This window comes from Nomia melanderi, chromosome 11 (assembly GCF_051020985.1).
Source record: "Nomia melanderi isolate GNS246 chromosome 11, iyNomMela1, whole genome shotgun sequence".
Lineage (NCBI taxonomy): Eukaryota > Metazoa > Arthropoda > Insecta > Hymenoptera > Halictidae > Nomia > Nomia melanderi.
The window spans coordinates 6851439-6879246 of NC_135009.1; the positions used below are offsets into that span (position 1 = coordinate 6851439).

General features: G+C 34.4%; 2 protein-coding genes across 10 annotated transcripts in view; both read left to right on the forward strand.

Annotated features, from left to right (window-relative positions):
- Positions 1–15365, forward strand: part of C3G (C3G guanyl-nucleotide exchange factor) — a 102301-nt gene extending 86936 nt beyond the window's left edge. For 2 of the 5 annotated variants that reach the window (XM_031980979.2, XM_031980992.2), the window contains 14 exons: positions 69–254; positions 2216–2523; positions 3338–3454; positions 3886–4202; positions 4536–4743; positions 5014–5037; positions 6029–6224; positions 6317–6569; positions 6648–6888; positions 7000–7014; positions 7168–7342; positions 7412–8056; positions 8137–8268; positions 8511–15365. In XM_031980979.2, the coding sequence (XP_031836839.1) occupies positions 69–254; positions 2216–2523; positions 3338–3454; positions 3886–4202; positions 4536–4743; positions 5014–5037; positions 6029–6224; positions 6317–6569; positions 6648–6888; positions 7000–7014; positions 7168–7342; positions 7412–8056; positions 8137–8268; positions 8511–8649 (2956 nt within the window). In that variant the 3' untranslated portion in view covers positions 8650–15365. The remainder of the gene's footprint in view (positions 1–68; positions 255–2215; positions 2524–3337; positions 3455–3885; positions 4203–4535; positions 4744–5013; positions 5038–6028; positions 6225–6316; positions 6570–6647; positions 6889–6999; positions 7015–7167; positions 7343–7411; positions 8057–8136; positions 8269–8510) is intronic. The other 3 variants (XM_031980985.2, XM_031980987.2, XM_031980991.2) reach the window with 3 other exon arrangements.
- Positions 15366–16229: 864 nt separating this feature from the next.
- Positions 16230–27808, forward strand: part of sky (GTPase-activating protein skywalker) — a 56500-nt gene continuing 44921 nt past the window's right edge. For 2 of the 5 annotated variants that reach the window (XM_031981000.2, XM_031981001.2), the window contains exon 1: positions 16232–16861. The gene's annotated coding sequence lies outside the window, so the exon portion shown is untranslated. Of the gene's footprint in view, positions 16862–17254; positions 17559–27808 lie in introns of those variants that run through there. The other 3 variants (XM_031980996.2, XM_031980999.2, XM_076372295.1) reach the window with 3 other exon arrangements.

Sequence of the window (27808 nt, forward strand, 5' to 3'; positions counted from 1 at the left end):
AGCCATACGATATTTTTTTGTGTCGTCATGTGCCAATGGAGATTTGACAATCATTGAAATCGTTTCAGAACGTCGGGTTATGGGTCGGAATTGACGCCACAAAGAAATTCCTTACCCGATATTCCGCTAACCCCGAGGGAACGGCAGATTTTAGAGCAGACCGCTGCGACTACTAGTCTGGTCCGTAGTTCGCATAGTTCCGAGTCGATTTTAAGGGATTCTAGTCCACCCCCAAAACCACCACTCCCTGAGAGGTAGTTCCCAAAGCTTCTCATTGTAACGATTAGTGTGGGGCAAATTATAAACAGGGACTTGCTGTTATTACTAAAATCTGTCACCACTGGTTTCTGTTGAAAAAGCAATAAATTAATGTGTCCTTTAATCGCTCGCTTTGTTTAGCAGTGAAACTAATTGTCGTATGTTCATTACAAGACTACAAACTTTAAGCAATTATGAAACAAAGTTTGAAGAAAATATTGGTAAAATTTCTATTTTATTTTTGATTTAATGGATGACGTAAATAAACACCTTACGAATAGAAATAAATTACATTGATTTTTGTAAAATAGTAATAAAATTTTTGTAAAGATATGCAGTCTACTTGTAACTGTTAAAATAATTGTTAATATATCATTAGATTTGATATTTTTTAGTTTAGTATCGACATGTGAGAATCATCGATGGAGGAAGTGCAATTTTATTTCCTTAGAGTATTTGTAAATTACACTCATTTTATTCTGTATAAAAATCTATTGTTTAGTTGTTAATAATAAATAATGTGAATGTGAATTGTTTAATTGATCCACAATAGATACGTAACATGTGTGGTAATATAATTTTATTAATCCAATTTTGTATTTGTAGTGGCAATTATGTGGACTATAGGTTAAATCGTTTTCACAACTAACCATTACCTTTATTGTCAATAATCTCGTACAATGAATTTTTCTAATCTATTAGTATTAATCACGATTATTTTCATTCACTAAATATTTCATCAAATTATTTAACGATGTCAACTGTCCTAAAATTCAGTGAAGAACAAAGAGGGAAATATTCATAACGTATCCGAAGACAAATCAGTATTATATTTAAAGAAAAGAATAGAAAATAAATGCAGAATATAAATTTATTTTTATTTTACAATAATTATACAGTATAAAATAGAATATTGTCGTATGAAATAAATTACGTTTCTAAAGATGCAGATTAAAACATTGTAGAACTAAAATGTGCCTGTTCATTACTAGCTTTTTCTACTTGTCTACTTCATTATGGATACTGACAATGGTGTCATCTCTTAGCTACAGATTTTATTACTTCGTAATGAAACAATTTATATTATTATTATTATTATTATTGTTGTTGTTGTTGTTGTTATTATTATTATTATAAACACTCTATGTGTCACAAGCTGCCGCGCGGATATTCCATTAAATTCTCTTGGGGTTGTAAAGTCCAAGATTGACTCGTCGTGGGACGCGTTTATTCGGACTGTCACCCGTTAAATTAATTTTGAGTGACTGGTTCAAATGGAGAACAAGCGATGTTTGATGCTTAACACCACCAATGCTTAACATAATAAAGCCAACTCCATACGATGATTGTCAATATTTTCCTCTGAAGATAAAAAACAATTTTTACCACCTTTAAAATTAAAAAAAATTTAACACAAGTAGAAATAATCAGCATTTGTGTCAACCATTCTTTGCAGTCAATGCGACTTAGGTAATTTTGTCTAGTAACATTTTTAAACTAAAAATAATGAAAAATACCGTACAATATATACGTTCTATATAAAATAAAATAAATTAATTAACAATGAAAAGTCAAATGCCCCACACTGATAAGTAGCGTGTATTGTTTCAAGTAGTATCAGTATTACTCTACGTCAGGCTGGATCACTTTTTGATTACAATCTCAAAAATTGTAATATTAAAATATGAATATATTCAATACTTTCTCAAATACAGCACATCAAGATTGTCTCGAAATCATACAACTAGAAATTATTGCCAAAAATGTTTTTTCTAATAATTCTTATTCAATTACAAAAATTACTTTTACGACGCAAACATGTTTATTTTGCAATTTTTGTATTAATGATGCTGCTTAAAGAAACATGATAATACATATGGATTTCCCTTATATTCAAAAGATGATCCATTGGCGTATAATAAAAGTCTCGCGATTGAGATTGGGATTGATGTTTCAGAACTAATGTGTGTCTGTCGGAGGAAAATAGTTCTTCTGGGACACCACCACCATTGCCCCCGAAACGGAGGACACGGGCTCAACAACTGTTAGACGAGTCCGAAGGTCTTTTAGCATCTAGTCTTGATAGGGTCTCCTTGCGAAGTCGATCTCCAGAGGATTCGTCGTCACTTTTAAGCGCATCAGCCGGAAGTTTGGATTCGGCTTTGAATCATTCTCGTGACGAGGATGAGATTAGAGCGATCATGGGACCAAACGACGAGTCTCTGAACGACAGTATGGATCTCAGCTTAATGGCTACTATTCAAGGTATCTGATTTCCGCTAAAAGGACGCGATCAATTGAACATCGTTCAGCGCATTGATATCATTTATAGTATGTTCATTAACAGTGTAAATGATAATTATTAAAATATGCATTTACTATTTCCGAACTAAGTGGAAAGAAACTTTTTGTAAACATTATTTAAACCTGGACTACATGAAAAGTAAAATATATGTATCTGATTTTGTTTCTTTTTGAAATTACAATTATTTTTATCTTGAACCATTAAAATGTTTTGTAAAGACAGTAATGTTTGAAATCATTGTATAATATTGTAAACAAAGAAATTAAATTTTTATATATTTTAATTGCGTTTCATGTAACATATTATGGGTGAATACTTTCAAATTACTTTTCACAAAATTTCATTATTGGAAACTACTTTTGTTAATATTACCTAGTTCACCATATTTCAAAATACTCTCTAATAATGAGAAGTGAAACTTCCTTAGAAGGACATGAAAGAATTCCAGAAGTACGTTTCCATATCAGTCCAAAGGAACATAGTACACACACCTCTTAGTCAACAAAATAATTCTGAACCGCGCCTCACTGGATCATCAAGCCAGTCTTATTGGGAAAGTCTTAGAATACAGATTACTTTTTAGAATAGATAATTTTTACTGAAATAATTCTATATAAAAAGGTAAAAGCGTGTAGTATACATTAAACGTAGAATATACTGTGTTCTTTATAAATAATACATCTAAGATTCAGAACAAAATAAATAGATTATTTAATTACACATAATGATCAAATAATTCTAATATTTATTTTTTGTATTTTTTCTCTGTTACAGGCATGCAAGTTAATGGTACTTCAAACTGTAGTCGTTGGGACGGTTCCGAATCCAGTATACCGAGCACTATGTTGTTGGGTCAACAAACTCCCCAAGAAATGCTTAACGCATTTACCGGTACGCGATAAAAAATTCTTTTTCATCCAATACCGTATCAAGGTGACGGAGGCGGATGACGTTGTATATTTATAAATGTAAAAAATGTATGAGCTAAAATTATGCAAGAATGCCTCAAATAGCTAGTGGAGCAAGTAGCGTGGGCGTCAGACGTTCCGACTACGTGAATAAAGAGTGTTCTATAGATCTTCATCGAAGTCGGTGCAATCCGTTAGTATTCTTTCTCTCGATCGATCACGAAGATCACGGTTTCATAAAAATAAAAAGTTCATCATGTCCGCCGGTTGGAACTGGGAAACCTTAAAAAGTCTTCTCCGTAAGAAGGATAAAGCTTCTAAAGCAATATTCTATATTGCCATCCCCAATTTACTCGTTCTCAATAAACAATTTGTCAGTATTTTATAACTCATCATACGGCAATTATGTTTTAGGTATGGAAGGAAAAATAGAACGATTATCGACCCAAACGCAAGAGTCCGGTTTCGTATCCATGCACTCACAACGAAGTTCATCCCAAAGTTACACCGCTTCCAGTGTCACATCAAAAAGATCCTCCCAGCAGAGCAGCATTAGTTACAATTCTCAGACGTTTAATTCGCAACAGCAATCGTTTTCTCAGACCAAGGTGTCTTCTGATAGTAATGGGTCCATATTCACCCAGAAGACAATGAGTAGTTCCAAAAGTACTATTAGCACAACAAATATATCTGGAAACGGGGATCCTGCGTTGCTGGAAAAATTGGTAAATGTGGGTGTTGCATGTTCGTGTTCGCATTGTTTTTTTCTTTTCAATAAATACATAAGTAGAAGATGATTCAGAAGTATATAATTGATAAATATACAAATAGATTATTGATAGTTATAAATATACTTATAGATTAATTAGTTAATTGATAACTGATTTTCAATTGTACTTATCAGTATTAAGTTTTCGTATGGCTTACTGTTCATTTGTTATTTGCATAAATTCTGTTGTGAATGATCACTGTAGTAGAATACTGTTTTTGCTGCATATAACTGTCTTAACAGTTGTAGAAATCATGTATCTATTCCATATTTACATTGTTTTTATATTACGTAGGAAATAGAATCGATTTCTGTGTCAGACACAAACGGCGTGCCACCGGCATTGCCAGAAAAACGTTCCAAACGTAGAAAAGAACGTCAGCCGTCGCAGTACGACAATGTACCTGAGAACGAGCATTTATCAACCTGTAGTTTACATACCAGTAACGGCGATAGTCCGGATACCAGTAAACCACCGCCGCTTCCGCTCAAAAAGAGGCACAGTAAGTTGATCCATAACTAACGATAAAGGCAGTAATAAAGCAACTAATAACTACTATCTGAATCTATAGTCTTTCTGCTTTATTACTGTCCTATATAGATTTTAGATACAATAATTACAAAACAATAAAAATAGATTTGGTCCAAATTGAAGTACAGAGTTAGTGGACAAAATTGTTCTAGAAATTGTCTAGACTATACTTTAGAGTAGATGTTCCAAAATCTCTTCCTGGTAGTAGGTTAAAACTGATGAAATATTTTGTATCCCCCAGTGTTCCAATCAGTGGCATATTCTGGTAAGTGGGATCCTGCCCACACAAATCAGCTATCCCACAGCAAACACTTTCACGCTAAGTTGGAATCCTTCGTTTCACGCATTAATACACGATTTTAAGCTCCTAGCTTTTTTGCGGCATGTTTAATCTCTCATTTTGTGAAAATGATTTAGTACATAATTTGGTTTAATACTGAGCTTGGATATTTTATTCATGTCTTTAGCGTTCTCATGGCTTATACATAAATTAATGTGACATTAAAAACGGACGATAATATTACATCTTTCTTATTAATGTCGTGTTTTAGGGAATCAAGTTTCGTACTATTTCTTTAATTGTAGTGGATTATCAGAGTATTCTCTAAATTTACTTAATTATTCGTGTTTAATGCACATTATTATACTTCCTTCGTACCTCGTCGTAATTATTCTGCTGCGAATTCTAAATTTCATTAACAATAAAAACTAATCTTCAACTGCTCGCGTGGGCGTCGACATTGTTTCACTAATTGACTTGACCTTTTCTGGCTAATAGTCAGTTAACACTTATGCTTCTTCAACTGGAACGACTCCAGAGAGTTCAGTTTTCATCTTCACGATTGTGTGTGAAGAATCAGCGAAATAAAACATTTTTCTAATACAATAGTTTTACAAATGAAAACATTTGTACTTTTTTCCGCTGTAACATTTGTTTTACTTATCAGTGTTTGATTCTGGAAAACCTATACGAAAATGTTATTCAAGCGATTGCATTCTCATTCCAGTAAGTTTACATAAACTTTAAATGCTCAAACTTTTATAACAATATATCAAGATACATGCTTGTGCTCATTGTTTTCTTCTGTATTTTATTCACCTGCGCTTTTAATACATTTCATAACATAAATCATGCTTGTATCTACCATATGTATTATATATCATGGAATCACATTTTTACTTATTTTTATATTATTACACTATTCGCTGCTCGATTAAGTTACAAATTCACTTAAACCTGATTCTATCTATTTCAGTCATGGCATACATGGAGATGTTTGGGAACTGTTCCCACAGTAACAATGACTTCATCTCTGGTCTTGGGACTCGCCATTCAGTGGCAGCTTATAATTCAATGCAAGCAGAATGGCAAAAACATGAGATGGCCCTTACCACTACTCAGTCATGCTCTTTTATGGCACACACTTTGACTACGTTACATGACAGCTCAAAGTATGTAATTTAATAAGTACATATACATACGTTAAGACACTATATACATACCGTTCAGAGAAATGGAATAATACCTTTTGTTTTTCTTTCAGTACCTCCATAACTATGACACCACCCGTAACTGAAATAACAAATAATTCTAGTCTCCCACCAGCATTGCCACCAAAGAGATCCCGTTCCATTAAAACAAACGCGACACCTCCACCTATTTCACCAAAACCTACCATCAGCATGCAAAGTATACATACAATCGACCCAATAGTAACATCGACTCCAGTGAAAACAGAAGAATCGGTTTGTATTCACGAGAAGAAAGAGCTCACACCTTCGACTCCAGTTAAATTGGTAAATATAATAGATTTAGTATTATTATATATTTGTGTTGATTAATTATTTTTTAATTGAAAATATCCTGTTTTCCAGAATAATGTTACCTTAGATACGATATTGCCATCATCGAGACCTGCAAGCAATGCTCTATCATCAATATCAGTTGATGAAAACACTCTTGAATTGAGAGATGTCGATCAAGATGACAGTATTCTAGATGAACTGGACATCAGCAAGTATTTAGTGTTAAAAAAACCTGACGAAGATGGGCCAGATATACGTGGAGGACATCCAGATGCTCTGTTAATTCATGCAACCAAAGCTAATAAACATGGTAAGAGTTTTTTACATCATTCTAAGAAATATATTATTAATATATCATTATGAGAAATGTGTCATAAACGTTTCTGAAAAAAATATAATTTTAATTTTTCATGCTTCTTAGATGAAAAAGAGTCAGGTCAGTCTATAATCTTCATATACATACACTTCAAACATGCACAGTTTCAACATTAATAGTCAATACGTATTAGTATAAACAAATTGCTACTTTATCATTGCGTGAAAACTCTCAAACAGAATCTTATATTTATAAGTACGTACTTTTTTACAGACTTTCTATATCAAGAAGCATTCTTAACAACATATAGGACTTTTATGCAGCCACTCGAATTAATTCAGAAATTACACAGACGCCATCAACGATTCTCTTGCTCCGCTGATCTTGTTAAGCAAAGGGCAGCTCGCGAAGCATTTTCCTTATTAGTTAGAGTCGTTAGTGATTTAACGTAAGTCAATCCTCTATCGATTGTATTATCAATAATTAAGAACACTTCAAAAGTATTGCCTTATTTTAGTATGTCGGATCTTGATGATACTCTTCTACAAACCTTAATGGAATTCGTGCAACAATTAGTATGTAGCGGTGATCTCACCATGGCGAAGGCTCTACGAGTAAAAATTTTAGAGAAGCATCAAGCAAAACAGTTACAATCAGCACAGCCAATTCTTTCGTCGCTGAGCGTGACAACAAAGCAAGCTTCTCTCCTCGATTTTAAGAGCGAACAAATAGCTGAACAAATGACGCTATTAGATGCGGATCTATTCATGAAAATTGAAATACCGGAAGTGTTGATCTGGGCCCAAGAACAGAATGAGGAACGAAGTCCGAATCTAACCAGATTCACGGAACACTTTAACAAAATGTCATACTGGGCCAGATCGAGAATTCTAGAGCATAGGTTAGAAAATGAGGCGAAGGATAGGGAGAAATACGTGGTTAAATTTATTAAAATAATGAAGCACCTTAGAAAGATTAATAACTTTAATAGCTATCTAGCCTTGCTTTCTGCACTGGATAGCGCGCCTATTAGAAGGCTCGAGTGGCAAAAGCATATTACAGAAGGCTTAAAGGAATATTGTGCTCTTATCGATAGTTCTAGCAGCTTTAGAGCTTACAGACAAGCTCTGGCTGAAACGCAACCGCCATGTATTCCGTACATGTAAGGATCATTTTCAATATAATTTAAATATGACATGCTATGGAAGTCTGCAATAAAATAAATACGATTTCTATTTTCAGCGGTCTCGTATTACAAGATCTCACATTCGTGCATATTGGAAACAGTGATTTATTACCTGATGGCACCATAAACTTTTCAAAAAGATGGCAACAGTTTAATATTGTTGAGAATATGAAGAGGTTCAAAAAAGGGTATGGTCATCTTTTTCTGTTGTAAAAACTTATTACGTTACAAAAACATGTACTATCAATAATTAACTACAAAATAATGTTCAAATGGTCATACATCCAAAGAATTTATTAATAACCTTCTCATTATAAACTTATTGATTCAAAGGTGTTTACATTTTTGAAACATAGGATTTAACGAATTATAAAGTTAATTTCTTTCCAATATATATTTAATTTATGAATGTGGCGATTCTTTGTTACAGGACATACTCCTTTAAGAAACACGAACGTATAATAACGTTCTTCAACAATTTCAGTGATTTCCTCTGTGAGGAGGCAATGTGGCAGATTTCAGAAAGCATCAAACCGCGCGGAGGTAAAAAGGCCCAGTCACAGAACTAGAATATATCTAACCCTTTCACTGCCTGCGTCTCAAAATCGAAAGGCTGAACCAATGAATTAGAATGTTTATATTTATGGTATTTAAATAAACGCTTAATTGCAAAACCAAACGAAAATTATACAACACTCCGATGGCGGTGAAAGGGTTAGCTTGGTCTACCCCGTTTCAACAGCCTCTGTGAGGTTGTATTTTATTTTATGGAAATTTTAATATTCAGTCCGTAATTGAAGAAAACAAAAGCTAAGAGCCCATATTTAGATTAAACTGAGACTTGATGTATTCATTTTATTTAATATAATCATATTATGCGGATATCGATTGAATCGAAACGTCGAAAGTTGTGAGGTTAGAGGGACTCTAAATGGATTAGATAGATCAAATGATGTCTCAAATGCATTTTTGTAGATATTTTCCTTTTGCCATAAGATAGTGTGGAAAACCATATTTGCTATGAACCTATGCAACATTTACTTAAAAAGATGCAGCTGTAATGATGCTTAACATAGCACGAAGGGCATACTACCCTCACTTTAACTAATCTATATGTATGTCTATATAAAAAGTATTTATTTATTTGCTTTTAATCAGCGAATTGTAAAAAGTAGTAGGTGTCCTTCTTTTTTTTTTTAACTTATTTAGATATATATAAACGTCCATTATATAGCTTTAATGTAGGTAGAAGAACTTTTCGAACGTCAACAGTGAACTGTTGACTGCGCAAGGAAGAAACACCAATTACGTTAATTAATGTAGAGCCATTGTGGCTTCAGATTAGCGCCTGGTCGTCGCGCTTTTCCGAGCACACGGCACGACTGAGCGTAACTGTTACATATACTATTGTATATGATTATATAGAGAACACTTTTTGTTGGGAACTTGTTAATAGGTATCCAAGCTTTCAGCTTTAAGTCGAGCGGTTACCTAGAGATATAGGTAAATTAAGTATGAAAAAAACCACAATCGTGACGGCAGAATTGAATTGAAGTTTTGAGTATCCCCTTCTATTGTATCGTGATTTTAAAGATTTTTTTTGTATCTTTTGCTATCGCAACACTACGTTTATAGTTTTCGATAATGAAAGTGAGAGTCTTGCTTTCTTTCACAATACATTCCGTTCGAGTGAAAGAATCTGATCGAAATTGATTTATTTCGATTGAAAAGGAACATGGCATCTTCGTTAAAATTATCGGAACTTAATAGAGTGCATCAAGTTTTAAATCTCTTAAGATAAATGACACCGCTGTAATGATAATGGCTGTTTGTGTGCCTCATATTATAGGGTGAATGAATATCTGCCTATTAATTAATATTTCTCCGGTTTCTCATTTTTTAGTAATAAATGTCTTGTATACAACACTCGTCGACAGAGCTATGATAACCGGGCTTAAGGGAATTTAAACAAAAAGAAAAACAATTTTGTCATTTGCATGTTATAACGCGTTCCATCTGTGCCGATAACGGTCGTTCGGATTTATTATTCACGTTGGAAAGGCCTAAGCAGTTGATAATTAGTGTCGGTCTATAAACATACGCAGTTTATTAAAATACTTACCAATACGCCGTGGATGAAGGCAAAAATAGCCATGATTAGTCACACAAAGAGTAGTTAGAAGTTTGCTAATACATATAAATATGATAAACAGTTGTCAATTTTCAGGACATGCACCAAATATACATACGTAACGTAGCTTTCAATATCGAAATCACCGGAATATAACAGCCGATGAAATTGTGATTACTATAGATGCACTCCGTTAATATCAGTGGTAAACAATGGAAAAATGGCAAAAAAGAACATCAACCTTAGTTACCAAAATTTTTAACGAAGCATATTGTTGCGCCAATAGTTATGCGAAAGAGTATAAGTGCGATGATGAATTTTGAATTTCTTTCAACGTGAATCTAACACTGCGTGAACGTGAGCGAATATGGGTAATAAGAAACATCATACAATCTTCTGTTTGAATAGTTGATACGTATAAATGATTCGTCTAATCTAAGGCTAAGAGGAACTTTATTAACGTTGTACATAGTTTGATTGTATTCATAATTTCTTGTACGTACGCGAGTGTCTTCTATTATTGGTAATTGTATATACGCAGTGTATTATCTTTACATTAACTTACGCATGACGTAATAAGCTCATACATTTTTATGTTCATTGAAATCATTGTGAAGTCGCGTTACGTTCTCATATGTTAAACGGTCCAGTATATAGGGGGTTTCGAAATCATGCAACAAGGAGCAACTTATCAAATTTTTTATGACAATCAAAATCAAAATATCATACTACCATTTTGTAATCTAATCTTTCACATTCTCCAAATATAATAGATATACTACGAAAGACAAACTCACAAATTTTAACTACTTGTATCATATACAAAGACTCAGATTGCAAAATAAGAAAGGAACTATTTGATTTGTTTGCTTATAAAAAATGAATACGCCTTACTTGATACACGATTTCGATGCACCTTCATTATTTTCAATTTTGTTTTTTTCTGTACGTTTTTGTAATACAATCATTGTCACATTTCTCCTAATGTTCAGTGCATCTTTTCTTTTATATCGTACCATCATCCTAAAGAATTCCTGATACAAATGTATGCATTCAATTCATATTTCTTCATGCTTTTACACATTTTATTAGTAATTTACTTTATTGTGAATTTATACGTAACAGGATTATATTGATTTTCGGATTAATTCTATCTCGACTTTATGTTAACAGAATTTTCTTGTAAATTTCAAGTAAACATGTAAGGATTGATTTTAAGATAACTTTAATGCTAACCAAACATGAGTGAGATAAAACAGTGAATATGCAACGAAAAATGTAGTCTCAATCAGTCTGTTAGGTAAAAACGTTAAACATCTTGATTGTAGGAGATAGCATTGTAACGAAAGTGAATTAATTTAATAATCACATTGATAATAAGATATTTTTGAGATTTTATTACTTCAGGTTCCTTGTAGCAAAAGGAATATATTTCTATATTTATATTAAGATAATTGAGAGACCTGTATTTTGTGTGCTTTAAAAAGTAATATTTTCTCTAAATTTGGTCTAGCAATATTATCCATACATTAAATAACTTAAACTAATGAAAGTTGAAAACCCACAAATTATAAAAGAAAATTGTTTAAAAATTCATATAATGTATTCATTAGTTTTATATATACTGTAATATATCTTGCTTATACATAGTAAGAAAGCTGCATTTTTCACTTCTTAAATGGCAAAGATAAATTTATTGATAGTTATTTTCTAAATTCTAGACCAAATTTGTATGTAATTTCTAAAGAAACATAACATACTATTTCTTTGTTTCTCCCTTACTAATTTATCACACATATTTAATTCTCTGTGTAGTAATTTATTGTCTGATAATTATACCAGTCACTTATATTAAAAATTCCGTTATTTGCAAATTGAAAAATATAATCTCATCGCATTAGTTATCTACTAAGTAAATAAAAAAGTAACAAAATTGAAAATATACATATGCAACAAACTTGATATTTGCAACATGACTTATGCTGAGTTTAATTTTCCTATAAAATTCATCAATTCTTAAGTCTTACCAAATATATCTTATTATCAATTATCTGATTTATCTTAAATGAATAGATTGATCCCTGAGATAGCATCTTTTCCAATCTGATTAACCAGATGTAGATTAGCATAGGCGTAAATATAAATCTGTGTTTTTTCTATCTTCAGCTGAACGTAGGTAGTAGCTTCTAAGGAAACAGTCTGTACATGAAAATGGACTCTAAAGCAATTGCTGTTGAACTTACTCTTACAATGCAAAAATTTCGACGTCGCAAAAACAATGAACGACGGCTATTTGATTACCATATAGATCAGTACTTCCATGGCGAGGGATATTTGCAGCTTTAAGAAATAACTTTGTACATATATGTATACATATATATTACGAATTTAACGATCGAACAAATTCGTCGATCTCTTATTATATATTTTCAAGAAGAAAAAATGCAAGTTTTAAGCCAAACAAACTCAAATCAAAATTTAACAAGAATGTCGATGGAAATGGGACTTTGTTTAGGCGTTTGAGGTTGGTATAGAACTGCACGTCAAATAACTCTCGCCGAACTTGAATTTAACGATGTTCTGAATGTGTTGTTCTTACAAGGAAACAATAAGTAATATTCTTAGCGGATATCGATAAGCATCAAACAAGTAATAATTACTATTAATGTGTTACTGATCTCTTATCGCAACAAGAATATACGTGTAACTTAACATTAAATAGATATGATGGTAAGTATTAAAACCGGTCAACCAATAATCATAATGATTACTGATACTCTGCCTGGTGTACGTTACAAGTATTTCAGCTAGGGTATCAATTATCATTCTAACAAAAGCGACATATCCACATGGCACAGTATTGCTATTTAGAAGACGGTGAAAGTGAAGAATTCCTTGAGAATGAAATCTCAAATGCAACAGTTGGTTTCGAAATGTTGTATATTTACAGCCGTTTAATTTTTCAACGACGTTGTAATTTGTTTGTTTGTTCAGCAGCGTATGACATTAGTTATTAAATTATTTTACTTAAAAAGAAGGAGTACAGACAAGGGTGGAACTATAATAATTCATGCAAAAAATTAATTATTAATGTTTGATAAAATTAAATGAACTTCGTTATTAAATATTCATTTTGTTCTGAGTAAACATTTTATTTAACATGAATATCTGTAGTAAACAATACATTGTTAATGTTATAATATTAATGGTAAACATTAATATTAACAATATAACGAATATTACTTATTTGTCACTACTATTATCAAACTCTATTCCCACTGAGTAATTAAAATAATGCCGGGATTCTAGCTTATCAAAAATACATTAAAATACAATTCAGATGAACCCAACAAATTGAATTATAAAATATTAAACAAATTAATATTTTACTTTTTTTATAATATTGGATTACTTAAAATATCTTAATCGCATTATTCCGTATTGCTATATACAAACAACAAATTGCACAAGTCGCGGAAATTTGTGTGCGGAAATTACGCACAATGTAAATTTTCGGAAAAGTCACCTCTTATATTAAATGTATTGTGTTACAGTTTTCCAAAAGAAAATGATTAGAATTATTCAGCAATCTAAATATTGTTGATAGAAAATCGAATAATTCTAACAATTATCATTACATACTTATGAATTGTATGAAATAATCGAGTTTGGAAACCAATTTAATAGGTTGAATTTATGATTCATGGTACTAACGTCTTCGGATTTATTCCTTAAATAAAAAAAAGAAACTGTAACTCTACAATCTATAATGTTTTTCTGGTTTTCAAAAATGTTAATTTCAATACGTTCAAAATATTTCCATAGATTATTTAAGGGATTAATCCTATTCTAGACCATATTCGAAGCGTTGCAAATGCGAATCGGAATTTGTATCTTCACCCCTCACGGAGATAGAGACAAAAAGAGATACTGAAAGACATATTTATATTATATGTGTCCCATCTGTAGGTATTTATATAGTCGATAGAACAGGTATAGAGCATTGATATCCGATCAAACTTATCTTTCGCTTTGAGTTCCTGATTAACCACCCCCTTCCCCGTACCTAAATGATTCATGCCGTTCAAGTTATAAACTGCTCAATCGAGAACGGCAGAAATTATTCCAGCGACGAATACCTCTTCTTTAACTCGCGCGAGTTACAATTTTTCTTCCCCGACTGTAAGTGTGTCAGCCATTACCGCGAATGAAGTATAATTAGCGGAAGAGATCCAGCAAAATGAAGTAAACGAGAAGGAAAATCAAATTGACGTCGACTATATTTCGTCGAACGGTCGAAAAACAAAAAAAAAAAGGATATGCGAGTAGTCGCGAACGCTTGAGCAAATCGCCAAAAGTTCACTGTATATCGTTTCTACCGACTATATCAAAACACGTAATCGTGAAACATACGGGAAACGAAACACAATTCACTAAGCATATCATTTTTAAGCGAGCGATTACTAATTATCATTATACCCGAGGTCCCTTTCGATTACTCTCCACGACGAGAAAACGAGGTTTCGACAATTATATCGAGAAAAGATACACGTAATGTTATGCTCACACGTTTAATTGTGCGATTTATTGCGTAAACCAGTCATATTTTTCTATGGACATTTTTTCTTACTGTGCTGCAACACGCGCCGTTTTAGAGCCACGCGTTTATTTCGATGCGACTCGACACGCACGATTAATCCTAAATCATTAATTACAGATTGCCGTGTAATATATTATATTTTCCTTCTGTTTCGTCGGTCTTGTAACTATTGCGTACGTTGAACAGTATATTTGTATGCGTATGAACGTTTTCGAACGAATCTTTTTGCTTCTTTTGTAATAGGTGTACGAAGAAGTGAAATAAAAATATGTTAAAGTCAGCACGCATTGTGATTGTACACTTGTTGTGTTATGATTGTACATATCGTTCACAGACACGTCAGTAATGCTAATAATTAATTAAGAGGTGTCAATTATTTAACACTTTTTTTTGCATCTTTAAACATTTTCTTTGGATATTGAAATTTAAATGGAAGATGTCATCTAACTGCTCTAATGTGGTTTACGTTTAAACAGTATATTTAAAAAAAGGCATTACTTGCGTTAAATTTATTAAAAAATATTTATTACGTGGAGAAACATATTTTATAAATATATCTACTAATAATAAGAACAGCGTTTTTAATATATTATTTCCTAACATTTTTATATTCTTAGGTCAATTGGAAAGAATTCTGCTTATGTCAAATTGTTGATTCTAGTCCTTTGCATTAATATTATTAACAATTATTATTTGTACTTCTTGATTTTATATAAAAACTTTTAAATTTCGCGCTTAAAATCTACTGTGGCTCTATCTAATAGTAGGAAGGGGTACTAATTTTGTTAGTGGCTTAAACATTTTGACGTGGATGGCGTCGTAGTTCTGTTTAATCATTTTACGTCATGGAACTTATATATGAATAAAACGAATTAAAGGTTAAATAGAATTTCAATTTAATATACTTTTATTAATATACAAAATTTATACAAAAGAATTGCAGGAAAAATCTTACACCTTAAAAATATTCGCTCTTCATTTTTGTGACTTCTCTGTATTCTTTGAAATGTATCGTGACAAATGTTAGATACGAAAGAGATCTAATTCCTAATAAATCTTCAAAATCTCGTAATATAGAATAGATGATTGTAACCTCACTTATAATATCTATATACTAAATTAAAAAATTGTTCCATTGTTCCACTTCGCATTTTCTTAATGATTACAATTTGCATCACAGAATATTAAGACAACTACCAAAAAATGTCTTTCCTACACATTTCAGAATATTAAATATACATTCCTCAGAATTGATCCAGCTTTGTTTCTATAAACCATAACATCTATGGAAGGAACGATTTCCCCGTTCAAATAAAACGTAATAAAATCGCCGCAATGTCTGCCGGTTGTAGCCCTCTGGCGACAAATATAAAAACCGCCATAACTGATTCATCATTTCACAGCGGAGCGACACGCAGTACAGAGGTCGCTCTACTTGCATCATAAACATAGGCTGCGGTGGCCATAGGGGGGCACCACCGGAAGAGTCGGGGTCCCGAAAATCGCGATCGCACAGTTGTTCTTGAAAGAATGCAATACGCGGACGTATCGTGCTCGTAAGTACGAGGTCGAGCTGTCGTTCCGCGAGCGCATTCGTTTCTGCCAATACCGTGTATGCAAACGACTCAGAATCTCTCCGCGTTTAGTGACCGATAAGCGCGGCGGCACCGTTCCGAAACAACGAAGCCAGTGCGCAAGAGGAATACGTACGTGAACACCGACGACAGTGGCAATAAGTAATCCCGTAAGCTTCGTGCGCGCTCAGATTCGACCGTGAAGGTATTATGTTGATTCGAAAAGATAAAGTGCATCTACGTAAGTGAATAGAGTGCCTCAACCCTAATACCCCGGGTCGCCCTAGCGAGCGGTTGACAGCTAGCAACCGTGATCGAACAGATTTTGCCGATGACGTGCCGTGAACCGGCCCACGAGAATACAAAGGTGTTGCATGTTGCCTGCTAGCCACCACAGAAACGAGGCTCTCTGCAGTAGTACATCGGCCGTCGAGGTGGGCCGCACCGACGAGACTGTGGACGTTCCTAGATTGGCGGTAAATACACATTCGCGAGCGATCTCCGCGCTCTATTCTCTATCGCCCGCTCCTGTAAACCCTCGACTTTTCTTGCGGCACCGTATTCACGTCTATTGCATCTATCCGGTCCGTGCACGTTTCGATCGGCGCCACGATAACACCGTTCTCAGCCCTTTTCTCCCGTCCCATGACCGATACCACCCGTGTCTCTGACCCGTTCATTCGCCCTCTCACCGGTGGGCACGTATTAATATTGATCTGAGGGCCGGGTAGACCCGGGAGGACGCGGTACCGCCTGCGCTTTTCTGGCCACGAAAATCTCGAGAGTTGGCTCCGCCCTGCATCAATTTCCATCCGTCTCGTCGCTGTGCATCGTCTTTTCTTTGTGCACCAGTTTCCCCCCGAGGTGTGTGTAGGCCCGGGATTACGAAACTCGTTCGTTTCTGCACGCGTCCGCCGGACACTCGACGGCGTGTGATTTACGGGCGTGCAATAAACGTCAAGCGGCGTCGAGTGGGATCCTCCCAGGCACGGCCACTCGAGGAGGAATCGGTCGGTGCGCGTTGCCGCTGAAATCTCCGCGAAGGTTCATCCGCCGATGATCGCAGGCGCGGCCCGAGTCTTTCGGAATCGGCGCCGCGAATAGTTCACTGCTGCTGTTGCTGCACCGTTCGCTTTGCCAAGGACCGACGACGAGCCTGCTCGCGCGATAAGGGTACGCCGTGCCCGCGGATGTGCGCTTTGCAACCGGCGAGATCAAAGATCCGCACGTAACGTTGTCGCGCGTGTATCGCGAGCGGCGGCGGGCCGTGCGTTCTCGCGGCGGCCGAGACCGTTTTCGCGGTTGCCGCTCGAAAATCCGAGAGACCGCGTTTCGCCGAATTACATAAGTCAATTAGTCTATTTTCAGATGGCAAAATTCTTAAACCGCACAGGTTATAGCCGGTTCGTCCGTTCGTCCCGGTGCCTCTGCCCGATTACTTTAAACGCCTCTGGATACATGACGGACGCGTTGAATTTTGTAGGTTAACCCTCTGTAGGTTCATGTAACTTTGAAGTCACATATCAGTATATTGGCATCTTGTTGGTTTATTTCATTTTGCACTGGAAGTGGTGAATAAAATAAAGCAATCAGTTAACTTCAATTTTTGTACGCTCAGACGTGAAAGTTTAACGTCATTGTAACTTGAATGTTACAAAATATACTCGTTCGATGAAATTATTGAAACTATTGAATACATTCTTAATTCGTGTGCATATGTGGATATTTATTAATTTTGTACTGTATGGATTTTGTTATAATCATGAACAGAAACTCGGCCCATAGAGGGTTAAACATGAGTACGTGCTTAACCCTTCGCGGACTGGCGGTCTCGGTGTAAAACCACCATTTTTAGTTTGTATTTTTAATGGTCGCGAGGCTTCGAAATGAAGTCGCGGTCGGTTTGTTACTCGGAAGATTACTAGTAACATTTCTAGAGAAATCTTTGGTGCAAACTGGTAGTAATAAATTTTTTATTTTCGCATATTTACGCCCATGTTGTGCCGTGGTTTTTCGAAGGTCCGAAATGGGTATTTGGTACGCAGAGTTACTACGCAATTCAGTGGTTCCACTGAGAAACCAAGAGTTGAATAGATAAACAATAATATTCTTTCTGCAATTTTTATTACTAACAGTTTTAAGTATTTATAACAAACATCTTTTCTTTAAGAAAGTATTATTCTTTAATATGGGTGGTACAGATTTAAAATGATATGAGTAGTGCTTTTAACAATATTTTGCTGAATTATGGTTACCAACAACGGAACGTCTATATCAGGTCACTACAAATACAAAGTTTGAAATGGAACCGTTGGTTTATTATTTGAACGCGTTAGGTCTAAGATATGGAAATATAGTTTACAGTTACTATGTATAATTGTATAAATATATTGTACTCTCGTCAGAAGAAATAGTAGACGGATAAACGACACAAATTTGCCGAATAATTTGACACGCAACTCCGTGGATCGTTGCTGCCAGCCAAATGTTTTCGCACGTGAACATTAGTGCCAATGCGAGCATTCTGTTCGCTAGAGAAACTCTGTCACCCTCGGAATATAGATACAAAACAGGGAAAATTGACTAATAATTGTTCGTGCACGTCCCAATTTGTTTTTTTATCTTTTATAATAATTACCATATAAAAACAAAGTAAATACTTTTTAATTAATCTTTGAATAGCTCATATGTACATTACTACTTAATAATTTTTAATAATTATGATTTCAAAATTACAGTTTCTAGACTTCATACCATTTAATTAAAATTCTTTGAAGGTTCCCGTAAATGATATTTAACACTAGAACTGTACCCGTAAAAATGACTGGTTTCGGTTCTCTTGTTTCGCAATGATTAATATCTTAACACGTCCGCTACCAGCGTCACATATTTGTGACCGCCGTAATCCGATATTTTACATAATGAAAATGAAATGAATCCTATAGATATTGTTATTCGAAATTATAAACTACGACATTATATTTAGGAACTCAACGACTTATTCCAGTTTCATTTTTCTAATATTTTGTTTAGAAGATTTATTGGATGGAAGAAAATATTATAATTGAAGAGACCGTCACCGAAACAAGCGCTTGTAGCGAACGTGTTAAAAGCATCGAATATTCGAAACGATCTTGAAAATAAATAGTTTCACTTGAATTCTATAACAAATATCCAAGGAAATTGGAAATAATCTATTACAATTTTTATAGAGATTACATATGAATCGCATTAAATGCTCGGTAGTTCTAGTGTTAACGGTCATACGCGAATTCCTTGTAACCAACCAGCGACGAATTTGTGCGTAGTTGGAACGGATGGTTCGTAGTAAGGAAAGGATTAAAAAAGACCATACGGATTCACGACGTGATCGTTAGCATGTGTCGTTTGCAATATACTGCACCCCACCAGCTCCGTCTTCTCGGGTTTGTATAACCGATTGGCATCGTTCGAATTCCGCAATTGCTTGTCAACCGCGAAAATTAACAGCCCGTCAATAATGCTCGTACATACATGCCGATAACACGATCATTAATTATGCTTACATGCATACTGATAAATTAAATCGCTTGATCCGTTATTCGAAGAATAAAGGGGATTATTTCACGAAAATTATTTTGTTGTGTGGAATTAATAACGGTGTAAATAGTGGTAACGTAAGATTTTAATGCTAACTGAACCGTGAACCGCTGAAATGGCCAGATTTAAAGTTTGATTCATAATTCTGCGTTTTCTTTCGTCTATTTAATTTTGTATCTATTTCTACATTGTCCGATTAATCAGTTTTTTTCATTTTTCTCTTTCCTTTTGTTTCTGTTTTCATTAAGAAAATATCATCTATCTTATTTATCCTCACTTTGTACTTAATTTGATATTCCACTGATTAGTGTAAAAATTGGTGCATACAATGTTAGTGTTAATGCTACATCTTTCATAATCCACTAAAAATGCGTTATTACTTTAAACGTTCTTACCCTTACATTGTTTATATGATGATTCACATTAAAAGTATTAAGCGGATAGTTTTAAAAATTATTCGATTTTAAAGAATTAATAAATGAACAGCACTAAAATTTGGTTTCAACATTAAATCCTTCAGAATTCACGAAAAACAGTTACCACTTTAAACGCCATTGAATTGGAAAATATTTAATCTTTCCAACTACTGTATCAACTGTCTTAATGCAGATTCAAAACAGTGTTTCCCAACTGTAGATTTTTTCCGTTTAAAGGAACACTGTATATCACTGAAAAACAGTCATTTGCGGTATTTCATTTGAAACAGCGATAAAAAGTAATGCGAACCGCGTGAAATGTGTTCGTTTCCCGTTCAGACCTTACAAATGAAATTAACATACCTCTAGAAGTGAGAAAATATGCACGCGTTTTCGCAACTGTGTGTTCTAATGAATAATAAAAACTAATTGGTTGTTGAAGCTCTAACGTTCGTCGCTTGTAATTTTATCTTTCGCGTTCTCCGCGGTAGGTAATTAAGGGTTCACTGCGTGGGAAAGGATTACACAGTTTTTCGGGTATTATTTAATGATCGTCGGCCAGAGGTGCGCCGCGTGAAATGTACACATTTACACGCTACACGACATTTAAAATCCCAGACATCGCTTATTTTCGCGGTCGTTATATGAACACAAGATCCGAGATAAAAGTGGAACGAAAACAAGCACGATCCTCTCTTTGCCACTTTTTATATCGCGCTCGGTAATTGAATATTCAAACGGGCGTAGTGTTTAGGACAAGTACATGTTGTCCCGCGAAAAATTAACACAGAATTATTTTAATCGTTCTATACAGTATAATGCTATACTTTTTCAATTATGGATATTAAATCATTTACATTTTAATGGCAAAAATTATATTAACTGAAATAATTATATTCAGATTATTTTAATTGAAAATGTAAATGAAGATAATTTGATTAGAACACTTTCGATGATTTCCACGTAAAAAATGGTCTTGGCCTAGTTAAACTTTGCTTGACGTCTGAAGTTTACAAAACAAATTGGGAAATATTGAAAAAAATTAGCACGTGCCAGGGTTAAATAGATGAAATGACGCTGAGGAAATGAAAATCTGATTGGGCCAAAAAGACCCTAAGAACGGCAGAGATATCACTCGATTTAAGAAACCCATCAACTCGATAACTATTGAATTTTATAAACGTTATTTGGTAAAAATTTATCGTAATTCTTTGTTCCTCAAATTCTAATTTCCAAGATCTATATGAATGAACATTTATTTCCCTAGAAACAATAGAATAAAGCGTATAATAAATATCCGTGTCAAATAATCAGGTTTTATTGTATATTTCCATCTTTTCTACTCAAATCTTCAGTCGTATAAGTGACAGTCCCGTATTTTCCTCCCACATCACCTGTTTGCCAATGCACTTGAACGCCGATGATCATTCCGATAGGGGACCTGTATCGAAAGCTCGCGACATCCATTTTCCGTGAACGACTCTTAACCCAGATTCCGAAATATAGGTCATATCCAGGCCGAGCGCGCAAGCCACACTGCGAAACAGGTCGAAAGGTGCTCGAGGGCGATCGATACCGACTCAATCCATCAATTACCCGTTAATTAAAAGTTAGGGCTACCATTTATTCGTCATGAGGCACGCTAAGTACTTAAGAAATTTATATGACGCAACATCACAGCTTTATTGGTCAGTAAAGTGTGTTTGAATAAATAATAACAATATAGTAATTCAGCAGAACCCCTTATAGCATGATTAAAACATTCCCTGTTATGGAGTGTCACGTGAAATTCCCTTTTTGGATATTGGTTCAACTTATAGTAAGTTAATTCTCTGCCTGTCAGTTTTTTATGGAAAATCTTTTATTCACAGTTACTTTTCGAGGATTTTTTAAATCTCGTTATAGAGTGTCTTGCTGTACAGTAATACTAAAAATGAATTTTTGGACAAATGAAGATATAAATATTACATATAACGAGATGTTCTATGGCAAAAAAATAATTATCTTATGTAGAGTTACTTGCATTAATTACGGATTGCTGTTACTAGTTATATACAAGGTACATCATTATTATATACGATTTATATTTTTTATTAGTAAATATTCCGATTTTAGTTACATAAATCATTTCATTTCTTTTAAGGACATCGACAAAACCTTTGACTACGGACACACCGTTATTCCCCCATAATACTACGATAATCGTTATGGTTTCTTGTTTCGCAATTTTCGAAAGGAAAGTGGCTTAATTAACATTGTGCAACCCGTGAAGAAATGCATAAAATCGTAAATACATTAAAGAATTATTGTAATTCCGGGGGAAGCGGAATTCACGCTTTTTGACTTCTGTTCAGTGGTTCTCGAGCTCCCTATTCTCGATCATGTACTTTTAGATTAGTTATCTCATTTAATAATTATCTCGGATTTGTTAGAAGTATAACATTTGGAGCTTTAGGAAATTTAGATTTTCTAAGCTTGAACCTCCTCGAGCGATTTTATCTTATATCAATATAGCAACCTTTCGTTATATCAGCAGCTACATACATTTTACTAAAAGTTTGCTATAATTACTCATAACATTAACGTTTGACATTTTATACCTGCAAAGAAAGCTGTAACTCGATTTATTTAGAATGAATGTAACATTCGTCAACAGACGGTCCATGACTGCGAAATTATTCCGTACAACATTCAAGATCGATGTTTAATTTCTGGTGGAAATATTCCTTGATAAATGTTCCACGGTCGGTGAGGAGGCACATAAATACATAAAAAATTCTGCAATTTCACAATGAACTTTTTACATTGCGTATTAAAGCACTGGAGAATGACTAAGCACGCTACGCCGGGTAACTCTGCACGCGCTTCGTGCTGAATAACTAAAGCCACACGTAAACACGAACAAATTGAGACTTACATGCAATTGCATCGGAAACGTTATTATATTTCATGCGCTTTTTAAAGACGTTTCAGGCGATTCTCAACTTTTCTTGCGCGCATGGTACTCTGATCGATGAAAGGTGAAATGGAAATGAACATGACGAAAGAAATTGAGTGTACACAATAAAGATGTTTTATGCAAGGCATTCTTTAAAACAAAATCAATTCTTACAAGCTGTTAGCTGTATCTTGACTGAGTTTCTTACGTTTCTTATTTATTATACTTGCTAATTGATCCGTTAACCGAGGATGACGAGTATACTCGTTATTGCCATTCCTCCGTGTCTTTGGTTCACTTGTAGCTTTCTATTTACTTAAAGATTCTCGCTTTCAATTACACCCTAATGTGTACAGTAATAATATAAATTACATTGTATTTGCGATAACTATGAAATAAATCGCTTGAGATTGTTATTATTCTGGGTTATTCGTGTCCGTCCAGGGAAGAACCCGGTTAATAGGTTTAGACATAAAAGAATGAGACGTTCAGTTTTTGTAGCTTTGTTAGTGTCACATTTGTCGTTTAATGCGCGTCGGTTATGTCAGCAATTTTGTAAACATAAATCTCGTTAATTCACGTTGCACACAGCCAGAACCGTGAAACGGATACACAAGCAGGCAAAGAAATGCGTGTTTGTATGGTAACTTTTCGCATGAGATAGTTTACTGTTTAACATAAAATTACTTTCCTACTATTAAAGACTTTATTTGGAGTTAATGTTACTTTTCAATGTGAAATCACTTCTCTTCGTGGTAAAGATCGTTGCATTAAAGATAATTGAAAGAAGTACAATTGCCTAATTAATGTTTTATCATGTGCCCGGTAATTGTTCGTAAAAGAATCCTAATTTTTTCGGCAGAACTACATGCGCATTCTCAATCTGTCCACAGTGGTTCTCAATTATTTTCTCAGATAAACATTTAATTCTTCTTTATTTTGCTTTGGTTTTTCATTAAAGTATATCCTAGGTGCATTCGCCATGCATTTAACGAGTACACGCTTTGATTTTTCATTTTATTGCGCGCAAAACGAGGGATTTTTCAAACTAAATTGCACAGTTAATAGCTTAAAAGTATTTGTGATGTATGGTGATAATTAATCGCGCGGATAAAAAGAAATTGTAAATACACGATGAGTCTTTCTATGTACCTGTCGCACAAGTGGTTAACATAAGATATCGCTGAATCGCAGATGGAGGAATGTTCGTTTAACAATATCATTATTTGCCATATTTTAAAGCGTGCCTTATCTGTACACAGTTCAATAGCTGGTGTGTGTCACAGTGCGTGAGGTGATAACGATTCCGTGAGAGTGACAGCGTTCTTGCGTCAGGAAATCGTGGAACCAACCCCTTTCAATATTTATGCTAATACTCAAGAATGTTTGGTGAATTCCACTGCTTTACCGGGGAACAAACGAAGTATAGAATACTGCAATTGACTGTTCTTAATCTATTTATTTTACTTTACTTTACTTTAGCAAAGGATACATGTAACAGCGATTGATACGTTGTCAAATAATAAGAAAATATAGAAAAGGAAAGATAAAGTAAGAATAAATGATACTGCAGTTTATTGTTTCTGTACATTCTTTTTTTATCTCTCTTGCATTATTTTAATAAGAGGCCAATATAATATAATTGATAGATCCGTAGACAAGTGTTTAAGACCAAATATAGTAACACAATAAAATATACAAACAAAAAAGGTTCGATACAAAAATGGAGGAAAGTATTTATAATAATGTAGTTTAAAGAAATAAAAGGACTAAATTTAATTAAAAGGCTCTAGACTTTGATAGATAAATAAATGAAACAGGTTCGAGAAAAACTTAATGCGTCAAAAATGATCGGTATTACGTACCGACACATTAACAGGTTAACACTAAAACTAGTGAGCAATCAAGATAACTAATTTCCAATTTTCTATAAAAATTAGAACAACACGTTTCTTGAGATTCGAAGAGTCGTCTAGTCTTGTATCTCTGCAAGTACACAAATTTAATTAAAAATCTTTCGTAAACGCGACTTCGTCATTTGAATACTTGCAAAATCAAAATTCTGAAATGGGTCGATTTGATTCGTCTGGTAGTTTTAGTGTTAATAGAAATCACGCGAGGAAAGAAATTCGTGTCGTCGAGAATTCCCTCGGCGAGAGCTCTTTGTGATGCATCAAAACTGTTTTCCTTTATCGCCGGTTGGTATTTGCAACGACAAAAGAGACGCGCGGTCGGTTCCAAAGTCTAAATCATCGCTGTATGCACAAGAGAGAACGGCAGAGGAGAGATACGATAGCTTCGGCTGGAAAAACGATTCGCACGATCGCACCGACCGACCGACCGACCGACCCTCCGCCATCAGTTGGGACGGTGTCGTTAAATCACGATGATTACGGCATTGGGCTTTATTACTCGGAAGTAGGCAGTTCTCGTTTCAGGGACTTTCGTGTATAGGTAGAACGGGACGGGGCGAGACGAAACGAAACTCTAATCTCTCTGGTTCTAGGGCTCGACCGAGCTCGTCCGTTGGATTCTTTTTAACTCGTTAATCAGCTCTCGACATTCCACGGGACGTATCAGACAGTTTAACCCTTCGCGTCCGCTTCTATCTTTTACGACTCTCGGCCTACGTAATTAAACTTCTTCTTCATCTGCTTCTTCTTCTTATACTTCTTCTTTTTTCTTTGTCCGTTTCTCGATGAACGGTGTAACCGGTAGCAATCATTCTATTTCGTTCGTCGATTTTTTTGTCGCTCTCCCCACCCTCGATTGTGTCGAATTTAACACCGGAACTAGCGACTAGTCGAGTTGGCTTCTGGTTTCTTATACAAATTATACAAGTGTGTTTATTGTAATATCAGCTCGTTTGTATTGGATAGAGTCATAGGTAGATAAGTTGAATTCTTTGAAATAAAGTTTTAAAGTAAAAACATAAGAGGTATCTTTTTAGATCACAGTTTTATAATTTTGATTGGTTAGGTGCAATCGTATCGACGAACAGTAAGGTAGTGATCGAAAATATCAGAAATTAACAAATAAAACCAACAGAAAATTGAATGAGGAAAAATGAAAACTGATCGGTCAGTTGAATTCTTCAGTCTAGCCATAAAGTTACCTAGTAGTACTATAATGACTTTAGCATGTATTCACTGTCGTTAATCATTTTTTGCCATTTTCTAGGCACATTATCGTACAAAATATAATCAGGCAATTCTAGGAAGAATTAATTACATTCAACCTGCAATAGAACTTGTTTCTAACTTAACCTAATCTGTTTTGCATATTGCTGAATTAGTTCATTTAGTGATTTCTCAGGGAAGCGCACGTATTTTCTCGATATTCGTAAAAAAAGGGAATTCGAAATGGATTACCAATTGCTTTGATCCAATTTGGTAGCTCTAGTGTTAAAGTTTGATTCGGATCGACCAATTTTCAATTGTTTTTTATTTAAATGGCTACGATCCGTACAATGCCGTAGCATTCCGCAGACGTGGTGCGCTGAAATAAATTTAACACGAGTGTGTGTGCACTCTTCTGGTTAATTTGACCCGAATCCAACATTTATTAGGTTGGTGCATGTTGAATGTCGTTCTCTCGGGAGAAACTTCAAGCTGTGCACCTGGTATTCTTTCCAAACAACATATATTTCATGAAAATAATTTGTACGCGATTCTGTGTACTTTTCACAACGTACGACCGATTTTATTGTTACGACGAAACGAGGAAACTGGCTACGTTGGCCAACAAATAGAAATCACAGTTGTGGTATAAATGTAAATACTGTATTTGGAATTTGAATTAAAATATTGAAATTTCTCTTTTCATGTCATGTATGCAGAATTTTTCATTTTATTAAGCTTTTCGATCGCTTTTTTATCCTTTGCAGTTTCATGTCGGTACATACTCGACATTCAACTCGATGCATCTGTGCTATGTAACAGTTGCATATTTTACGAATTTTCATTATATTTACTTGTAATATTATAATTGTTTCATACATTGTTAAAGACGCAACAGTTTTTCTTAGAAATTTCAATGTTAATTCAATATCACAATCAGAGAATATCAAATCAATGATTACTCGGTTTTATTGATTTTAAGCTATCGGACTACAGTTTTAAATGTTCCATGCATCTTTTTTATTAAGTTATAATATTACCACAGTTTTAATACAAATAAAATTGTTATAGTGCCAAGCTTATTTAAAAAAAAAAGTTAATAAAGAATGTCAAGATTGTGCTATACGAGAATACAAAATTTTGACATTTTCTTCTGAATTTTTTATTTTCACATAGGAAATTAAGATGCATCGAAATTCTCCCCAGCAATTAATCTTTGGAGGATCGGTATATTTGCATAAAAACAGTCTTATTCCTTTTCTTAAATATTTATGTGTATATACGTAATAACGCCAAAAAGGGCGTTATCGGTCTTTCAAAGGTTAAGGGTGACAATAGTTTGCGACACTACGATACGAGATAAGCGATCGA